Here is a 10,013-nt window from a genome sequence, read left to right as displayed (position 1 = left end):
TGCCCAGTGACAGGACACTGATCGTCTGTTCCCTGTCATTGGGAGCAGTGATCAGTGTCGTGTCACAGTAAGCCCCGCCCCCACACAGTTAGAATCACTCCCTAGGACACACTTAACCCCTTCATCACCCCCTAGTGGTTAACCCCTTCACTGACGGTCACATTTATACAGTAATCAGTGAATTATTATAGCACTGATTGCTGTATAAATGTCATTGGTCCCAAAATAGCGCCAAAAGTGTCCGATGTGTCCGCCGTAATGTCACGATAAAAATCGCAGATCGCCGCCATTGCTAATAAAAAATATATATATTAATAAAAATGCCATAAAACCATCCCCTATTTTGTAAACGCTATAACTTTTGCACAAACCAATCAATAAACGCTTACCGCGATTTTTATTTTTTTTACCAAAAATATGTAGAAGAATACGTATCGGCCTAAACTGAGGGAAAAAAATAAATATATATATATTTTTGGGGGATATATATTATAGCAAAAAGTAAAAAATATTGCATTTTTTTTTTCAAAATTATTGCTCTATTTTTGTTTATAGCGCAAAAAATAAAAACCGCAAAGGTGATCAAATACCACCAAAAGAAAGTTGTGGGGAAAAAAAGGACGCCAATTTTGTTTCGGGTACCACATGGCACGACCGCGCAATTGTCAGTTAAAGCGGCGGAGTGCCGAAATCTCAAAGAAGTGCTCCGGTCTTTGGGCAGCCAAATGTTCCGGGGCTGAAGTTATATGCAACTGCTAGATGTTGTCTGTGATATATATACAGTGTAATGTTTCATGTGTCCAGCAGGGGCCGCTGTGCTGCACTTTCAGTGCCTGTCTTGGAAATCTCCGTAAAGTGTAACAGGCGTGCAGTATCCATGTGATCCAGCAGATGGCAGTCTCGGATTCCCGGAAGATGGAACGGTTCATGCAGTTTCTCGGACATCCAGCAGGTGGCGCTCTCCTCCCTCCCTGGTTCCCGCTCGGACTCCGGGCCGCGTCCCTAGTAACAGGCGGCGGGAGAGGAGAGGAGGGAGCCGGGAGGACAGTGCGCAGGCGCTGGGGAGAGACCGAGGAGAGACGGAGATGGAGGAGGCGGAAGGAGCAGAGGAGGTGAGAGATATACAATATAACAAAGTGTATAGAGAGGGGATACAATGTATCAGTGTGTATAGGGGGGAAAATGTATACATACAGCCTGTGATTATGTATATATGACTCATGAGGGGTGTACAGTGTATACATGTGTGTGTGTGTATATGGGGGAGAGATACAATGTATTCCTCTATAGGAGACATATACAGTACATCAATGTGTATATGGGGGAGGGGAGAGATACAAGCAGTGTCTACTTCTCTGTATATAGTGTTCTTCTATGAGGGTCTTCCAGGAGTCCTTCTATGAGGGTCTTCCAGGAGTCCTTCTATGAGGGTCTTCCAGGAGTCCTTCTATGAGTCCTTCTATGAGGGTCTTCCAGGAGGGTCTTCTATGAGGGTCTTCCAGGAGTCCTTCTATGAGGGTCTTCCAGGAGTCCTTCTATGAGGGTCTTCCAGGAGTCCTTCTATGAGGGTCTTCCAGGACTCCTTCTATGAGGGTCTTCCAGGACTCCTTCTATGAGGGTCTTCCAGGACTCCTTCTATGAGGGTCTTCCAGGACTCCTTCTATGAGGGTCTTCCAGGACTCCTTCTATGAGGGTCTTCCAGGAGTCCTTCTACGAGGGTCTTCCGTGACTCCTTCTACGAGGGTCTTCCGTGACTCCTTCTACGAGGGTCTTCCGTGACTCCTTCTACGAGGGTCTTCCAGGACTCCTTCTACGAGGGTCTTCCAGGACTCCTTCTACGAGGGTCTTCCAGGACTCCTTCTACGAGGGTCTTCCAGGACTCCTTCTACGAGGGTCTTCCAGGACTCCTTCTACGAGGGTCTTCCAGGACTCCTTCTACGAGGGTCTTCCAGGACTCCTTCTACGAGGGTCTTCCAGGAGTGCCTTCTACGAGGGTCTTCCAGGAGTGCCTTCTATGAGGGTCTTCCAGGAGTGGCCTTCTACGAGGGTCTTCCAGGAGTGGCCCTTCTACGAGGGTCTTCCAGGAGTGGCCCTTCTACGAGGGTCTTCCAGGAGTGGTCCTTCTACGAGGGTCTTCCAGGAGTGGCCCTTCTACGAGGGTCTTCCAGGAGTGGCCCTTCTACGAGGGTCTTCCAGGAGTGGCCCTTCTACGAGGGTCTTCCAGGAGTGGCCCTTCTACGAGGGTCTTCCAGGAGTGGCCCTTCTACGAGGGTCTTCCAGGAGTGGCCTTCTACGAGGGTCTTCCAGGAGTGGCCTTCTACGAGGGTCTTCCAGGAGTGGCCTTCCACGCGGGTCTTCCAGGAGTGGCCTTCCGCGAGGGTCTTCCAGGAGTGCCTTCTATGAGGGTCTTCCAGAAGTGCCATCTATGAGGGTCTTCCAGGAGTGGCATCTATGAGGGGCGTAACATAGGCAGGCTAGTTTCTAATCAGGACTCCAAAAGAATGCAAACATGTAATGAAAACATTATCAGTGCCGTGTGCAATACATGGGCAAAGCAGACAAAACGGTTTTATACAGAATTTACTATTTCTTTTACAAGGGCCTTCTACAGACTCTCACAAAAGTAAGTACACCCCTCACATTTCTGTACATATTTTCTTCTATCTTTTCATGTGACAACACTGAAGAAATGACACTTTGCTACAATGTTGTGTAGCAGTGGCGGCTGGTGCTCAAAATTTTTGGGGGGGGGCAAAGGAAAAAAAAAATTGCAGTCTCACTGTTACATGCCATCAAACGCAGCCACTGTGCCATCAATTTGCACCACTGTGCCATGCCATTAAACGCAGCCACTGTGCCATACATTGTCACCACTGTGCCATGCCATTAAACGCAGCCACTGTGCCATACATTGTCACCACTGTGCCATGCCATTAAACGCAGCCACTGTGCCATACATTGTCACCACTGTGCCATGCAATTAAACGCAGCCACTGTGCCATCCATTGTCACCACTGTGCCATCCATTGTCGCCACTGTGCCATGCCATTAAACGCAGCCACTGTGCCATCCATTGTCACCACTGTGCCATACATTGTCACCACTGTGCCATGCCATTAAACGCAGCCACTGTGCCCTTTAATGGTCGCCGCTGTGCCAATTGTCCCCACTGTGCCCTGTAAATTGCTTTCTTCCCCCCCCCCGCCCGGCACTTACCTTACTGGTTTTAGGCATCCACGTCCCACAATGTCTTCTCCCGCCCTCGATGACTGACAGGCGTCTCAGCCTATTAGGTTACCGGTAGCCAGAACTGGCCAACCTGATTGGCTGAGACGCCTGTCATTTTATTCAAGGGGCGTACAGTCTGTGCGCTCCGAGAATAAGCTTCCGGGACCCGAGGGCTGTATTGGGAAAGCCTATCAGAGCTGTTGGCTTTGATAGACATTTCCCTACAGCCAACCAGCTGGCGTTATTCAGATGGCCGGACATTGAGCGCCGACCATCTGAATAACAGCGGCGAAAATAACATAGATTTGTGCAATGCATTGATCTATGTTATTAGACTCAGTGGCGGTGAGAGCCAGAGGGGGCGGCGCTCCAGCGCCCCCTTATGGACGAACCGCCACTGTTGTGTAGTGAGTGTACAGCTTGTATAACAGTGTAAATTTGCTGTCCCCTCAAAATAACTCAACACACAGCCAATAATGTCTAAACTGCTGGCAACAAAAGTTGGTACACCCCTAGGTGAAAATGTCCACATTGGGCCCAATTAGCCATTTTCACCCCCGGTGTCATGTGACTCGTTAGTGTTACAAGGTCTCAGGGGTAAATGGGGTGCAGGTGTGTTAAATGTGGTGTTATCGCTCTCACTCTCTCATACCGGTCACTGGAGGTTCAACATGGCACCTCATGGCAAAGAACTCTCTGGGGATCAGATTTTTTTATTTTTTTTGCTCTACATAAAGATGGCCGAGGCTATAAGAAGATTGCCAAGACCCTGAAACTGAGCTGCAGCACGGTGGCCAAGACCATCCAGCGGTATAACAGGACGGGTTCCCCTCAGAACAGGCCTCGCCATGGTCCACCGAAGAAGTTGCGGTCACGTGCTCAGCGTCATATCCAGAGGTTGTCTTTGGGAAATAGATGTATGAGTGCTGCCAGCATTGCAGCAGAGGGTGAAGGGGTGGGGGGGTCAGCCTGACAGTGTTTAGACCATACGCTGCACATTGTCTGGGGCTGCATGAGTGCTGCCTGCACTGGGGAACCATGAAGTACTGTGACATACTGAAGCAGAGCATGATCCCCCTCCCTTTAGAGACTGGGCCGCAGGGTAGTATTCCAACATGATAATGACCCCAAACACACCTCTAAGATGACCACTGCCTTGCTAAAGAAGCTGAGAGTAAAGGTGATGGACTGGCCAAGCATGTCTCCAGATCTTAACCCTATTGAGCATCTGTGCGGCTCCTCAAAGGGAAGGTGGAGGAGCGCAAGATCTCTAACATCCACCAGCACTGTGATGTCATCATGGAGGAGTGGAAGAGGACTCCAGTGACAACCTGTGAGGCTCTTGTGAACTCCATGCCTAAGAAGAGGGTTAAGGCAGCGCTGGAAAATAATGGCGGCCACACAAAATATTGACACTTTGGGCCAAATTTGGACATTTTCACTTAGGGGTGTACTGACTTTTGTTGCCAGCGGTTTAGACATTAATGGTTGTGTGTTGAGTTATTTTGAGGGGACAGCAAATTTACACCGTTATACAAGCTGTACACTCACTACACAACATTGGGGTAGATTCAGGTACCTTTGCGCTTTTTTTACAGAGGCGCAGGGCAACGTTTTTGCCCTGCGCCCCCACAAATTTTCTGCGCTGCCCTCGATTCACGGAGCAGTAGCTACGTAAATTGCGTGGGTGCTCCGGCAAAATGCCCGGCGTAAGCGCGCGCAATTTAAATGATCCCGTAGGGGGCGGGAATCATTTTAATTAGGCGCGTTCCCGCGACCATCGTAGAGCGCATGCTCCGTCTGGAAACTTTCCCGACGTGCATTGCGGCAGATGACGTCGCAAGGACGTCATTTGCTTCAAAGTGAACCTGAATGGCGTCCAGCGCCATTCACAAATTACGCAAACTACGTAAAATTCAAATTTCGCGACGCGGGAACGACGGGTATACGTAACATTGGCTGCCCCTGCTAATAGCAGGGGCAGCCTTACGCGAAAACCGCCGTACGCAAACGACGTAAACTGCGTACGCAGGGCTCGCGCAACGTTGTGAATCGGCGTTAGTATGCAATTTGCATACTATACGCTGAGCACAACGGGAACGCCACCTAGCGGCCATCGCAAGAATGCAGCCTAAGATATGCGGGCATAGGAGCCTTTTGCTGGCACTATTTAAGGCTGCAGTCGGCGTAACGAGGTTCCTGAATCAGGAGCATTCGTTATGCCGGCGCAAGTAAGCAATTGCGCTGCGTAACTGCTCTTTGAATCCAGGTTAGTGTAGATACAAAGTGTAATTTCTTCAGTGTTGTCACATGAAAAGATAGAAGAAAATATGTAAAGAAATGTGAGGGGTGTACTGACTTTTGTGAGATACTGTATGAGGATCTTTCTATGATTGTAGATGTGATATGATGTGTATATGATGTGTATGGCAGTGATAGGACAGTGAGATCAGAGTACATTGCACCCCTCTGACAGTTTGGGGCGTCCCCATGCTGTGACCTCATAGGGTGAGAGTATTGGTAGGGGGCGGGTCTGAGGAGTCGTACATACAGATGATCCCTGTACACGGCGCGCGTTGTTTGTCCTCCGATGGAAGCCATTGTTGGTGATTAGCACACAGGAGTGTTTGCTTTGTGTCTAATCTCCGGTTGTTTTCCTCCTCTGCCTGTTAATTAACCTGCAGGGACATCTGAACGGTGCTGTCCACAGGGGCCTCATCGGGGCCGGCCTCCTGTTCATGCCGTATCCCGGCGACCAGCCTCATTGTTCCCATTTCCAGGAAGCGCAGAGATTTCTGCCTGAGATACGTGAACCCCTTTCTTTTTAAAGGAAACCTGTGCTAAGGGAAGACGTGGTTGATGATTATTATTTTATTTTTAATTTTTTACAACTCGGTTAATCTGGCTGTCATGCTGATCCAGTGGCTTCATGAAAGCAGAACTACAGCTTGCCCTCCCCCACCCCTGATCTATTTGAAAACGAAAAAAACATAATGTACTTATTACCTGGAGTCTTAGGAAGCCCCAGTGATGTCATGAGGCCTTCATCTTCTCCCTTGGTGACAATGACAATCCTTCCTCTTCTTCCTCTGTGTCGGTGACGATCTTTCCTCTTCTTCCTCTGTGTCGGTCTTTCCTCTTCTTCCTCTGTGTCGGTCTTTCCTCTTCTTCCTCTGTGTCGGTCTTTCCTCTTCTTCCTCTGTGTCGGTCTTTCCTCTTCTTCCTCGGTGTCGGTCTTTCCTCTTCTTCCTTGGTGTCGGTCTTTCCTCTTCTTCCTCGGTGGCGGTCTTTCCTCTTCTTCCTCGGTGGCGGTCTTTCCTCTTGTTCCTCGGTGGCGGTCTTTCCTCTTCTTCCTCTGTGTCGGTCTTTCCTCTTCTTCCTCTGTGTCGGTCTTTCCTCTTCTTCCTCTGTGTCGGTCTTTCCTCTTCTTCCTCTGTGTCGGTCTTTCCTCTTCTTCCTCGGTGTCGGTCTTTCCTCTTCTTCCTTGGTGTCGGTCTTTCCTCTTCTTCCTCGGTGGCGGTCTTTCCTCTTCTTCCTCGGTGGCGGTCTTTCCTCTTCTTCCTCGGTGGCGGTCTTTCCTCTTCTTCCTCGGTGGCGGTCTTTCCTCTTCTTCCTCGGTGGCGGTCTTTCCTCTTCTTCCTCGGTGGCGGTCTTTCCTCTTCTTCCTCTGTGGCGGTCTTTCCTCTTCTTCCTCTGTGTCGGTCTTTCCTCTTCTTCCTCGGTGGCGGTCTTTCCTCTTCTTCCTTGGTGGCGGTCTTTCCTCTTCTTCCTTGGTGTCGGTCTTTCCTCTTCTTCCTCGGTGGCGGTCTTTCCTCTTCTTCCTCGGTGGCGGTCTTTCCTCTTCTTCCTCGGTGGCGGTCTTTCCTCTTCTTCCTCGGTGGCGGTCTTTCCTCTTCTTCCTCGGTGGCGGTCTTTCCTCTTCTTCCTCGGTGGCGGTCTTTCCTCTTCTTCCTCGGTGGCGGTCTTTCCTCTTCTTCCTCGGTGGCGGTCTTTCCTCTTCTTCCTCGGTGGCGGTCTTTCCTCTTCTTCCTCGGTGGCGGTCTTTCCTCTTCTTCCTCTGTGTCGGTCTTTCCTCTTCTTCCTCTGTGTCGGTCTTTCCTCTTCTTCCTCTGTGTCGGTCTTTCCTCTTCTTCCTCGGTGGCGGTCTTTCCTCTTCTTCCTTGGTGTCGGTCTTTCCTCTTCTTCCTTGGTGTCGGTCTTTCCTCTTCTTCCTCGGTGGCGGTCTTTCCTCTTCTTCCTCGGTGGCGGTCTTTCCTCTTCTTCCTCGGTGGCGGTCTTTCCTCTTCTTCCTCGGTGGCGGTCTTTCCTCTTCTTCCTCGGTGGCGGTCTTTCCTCTTCTTCCTCGGTGGCGGTCTTTCCTCTTCTTCCTCGGTGGCGGTCTTTCCTCTTCTTCCTCGGTGGCGGTCTTTCCTCTTCTTCCTCGGTGGCGGTCTTTCCTCTTCTTCCTCGGTGGCGGTCTTTCCTCTTCTTCCTCGGTGTCGGTCTTTCCTCTTCTTCCTCTGTGTCGGTCTTTCCTCTTCTTCCTCTGTGTCGGTCTTTCCTCTTCTTCCTCGGTGGCGGTCTTTCCTCTTCTTCCTTGGTGTCGGTCTTTCCTCTTCTTCCTTGGTGTCGGTCTTTCCTCTTCTTCCTCGGTGGCGGTCTTTCCTCTTCTTCCTCGGTGGCGGTCTTTCCTCTTCTTCCTCGGTGGCGGTCTTTCCTCTTCTTCCTCGGTGGCGGTCTTTCCTCTTCTTCCTCGGTGGCGGTCTTTCCTCTTCTTCCTCGGTGGCGGTCTTTCCTCTTCTTCCTCGGTGGCGGTCTTTCCTCTTGTTCCTCGGTGGCGGTCTTTCCTCTTCTTCCTCGGTGGCGGTCTTTCCTCTTCTTCCTCGGTGGCGGTCTTTCCTCTTCTTCCTCGGTGGCGGTCTTTCCTCTTCTTCCTCGGTGGCGGTCTTTCCTCTTCTTCCTCGGTGGCGGTCTTTCCTCTTCTTCCTCGGTGACGGTCTTTCCTCTTCTTCCTCGGTGTCGGTCTTTCCTCTTCTTCCTCGGTGTCGGTCTTTCCTCTTCTTCCTCGGTGTCGGTCTTTCCTCTTCTTCCTCGGTGACGGTCTTTCCTCTTCTTCCTCGGTGACGGTCTTTCCTCTTCTTCCCCGGTGTCGGTCTTTCCTCTTCTTCCTCTGTGTCGGTCTTTCCTCTTCTTCCTCTGTGTCGGTCTTTCCTCTTCTTCCTCGGTGGGGGTCTTTCCTCTTCTTCCTCGGTGGGGGTCTTTCCTCTTCTTCCTCGGTGGCGGTCTTTCCTCTTCTTCCTCGGTGGCGGTCTTTCCTCTTCTTCCTCGGTGGCGGTCTTTCCTCTTCTTCCTCGGTGGCGGTCTTTCCTCTTCTTCCTCGGTGGCGGTCTTTCCTCTTCTTCCTCGGTGGCGGTCTTTCCTCTTCTTCCTCGGTGGCGGTCTTTCCTCTTCTTCCTCGGTGGCGGTCTTTCCTCTTCTTCCTCTGTGTCGGTCTTTCCTCTTCTTCCTCGGTGTCGGTCTTTCCTCTTCTTCCTCGGTGTCGGTCTTTCCTCTTCTTCCTCGGTGGGGGTCTTTCCTCTTCTTCCTCGGTGGGGGTCTTTCCTCTTCTTCCTCGGTGGGGGTCTTTCCTCTTCTTCCTCGGTGGGGGTCTTTCCTCTTCTTCCTCGGTGGCGGTCTTTCCTCTTCTTCCTCGGTGGCGGTCTTTCCTCTTCTTCCTCGGTGGCGGTCTTTCCTCTTCTTCCTCGGTGGCGGTCTTTCCTCTTCTTCCTCGGTGGCGGTCTTTCCTCTTCTTCCTCGGTGGCGGTCTTTCCTCTTCTTCCTCGGTGGCGGTCTTTCCTCTTCTTCCTCGGTGGCGGTCTTTCCTCTTCTTCCTCGGTGGCGGTCTTTCCTCTTCTTCCGCGGTGGCGGTTTTTCCTCTTCTTCCGCGGTGGCGGTCTTTCCTCTTCTCTCTCGGGGATAGTTTTCCCCGGGTGGCAGTCCTTCTTCTTCTCCCTCAGGTGGCAGGCCTTCCTCTTTTTCCTTGGAGTTGATCACAGTCCTTCCTCAGTGGTGGTTCTTCCTCTTGGGTGAGCTGCACATGCAATGTCATCTGAATGGTGCTCTGTTCAGCTGTTCAGGAGGTCTGTGATCCTAGGCTGCTGTAGTGATGATGCCCCCCCCCCCCCCCCCCCGCCAGGCAGCCAGGACTCAAACGGAGGAGTGATATTCAGCCCAGAATACAAGGATACAAGGTCCACTGGACATCGGAACATGGAGTCTGTTGGAGACACTACCAGGAATAGGATCCAAGGAAGTGAGCCAATGAGGAGATAGCGGGAGAGGGGGCGAGCCGGGGCATTGTGTCTTATGATCACATAGAGTGGGGCTCTGGAGCGAGCATACATCAGTGCCCCCAGAGCAAGGAACACCAGCGGGGGACCCAACAAGAGGAGGATCGGGGCTGGACATAGTTTGCAAAATTGTATAGCAAACTATATTGTCTGTGTAGCAAAAAAAACAAGACCCACTGGTGATTAACCACTTCCCACCCGGCCACTGCACATATACGGCCGGGTGGACGCTTCCTCATTCTGACTGGACGTTCAGGAACGTCTCTCAGAAGGAGGGGCATTGCGCGCGTGCACGATGCGCTCGTGTCACCCAGACACGGCGCATCTCCGTTAGGCAGGAGGGCTCTCTGACTGGCCCTCCTGATCACATGACGGCCGTGTCCAATCACAGCCATCATGTGACATAAATACAGAGGGCCAGATTCTCAAAAGAATTACGCCGGTGTATCTACAGATACACCGGCGTAATTCGAAAAT

At 51.4% G+C, this 10,013-nt stretch overlaps 1 protein-coding gene across 1 annotated transcript in view; it reads left to right on the top strand.

Moving 5' to 3' along the window:
* Window positions 1–992: 992 nt before the first annotated feature.
* LOC120924595 overlaps window positions 993–10,013 on the top strand; it is a 31,266-nt gene continuing 22,245 nt past the window's right edge. Inside the window, exon 1 of the mRNA XM_040335585.1 lies at window positions 993–1,112. Coding sequence (XP_040191519.1) covers window positions 1,086–1,112 — 27 coding nt within the window. The 5' untranslated portion in view covers window positions 993–1,085. The remainder of the gene's footprint in view (window positions 1,113–10,013) is intronic.

The sequence above is a fragment of the Rana temporaria genome, chromosome 1 (genome assembly GCF_905171775.1).
Source record: "Rana temporaria chromosome 1, aRanTem1.1, whole genome shotgun sequence".
Taxonomy (NCBI): Eukaryota; Metazoa; Chordata; class Amphibia; order Anura; family Ranidae; genus Rana; species Rana temporaria.
Note: the sequence above shows the minus strand (reverse complement) of the source record. Positions and strands in the feature narration are given on the sequence as shown.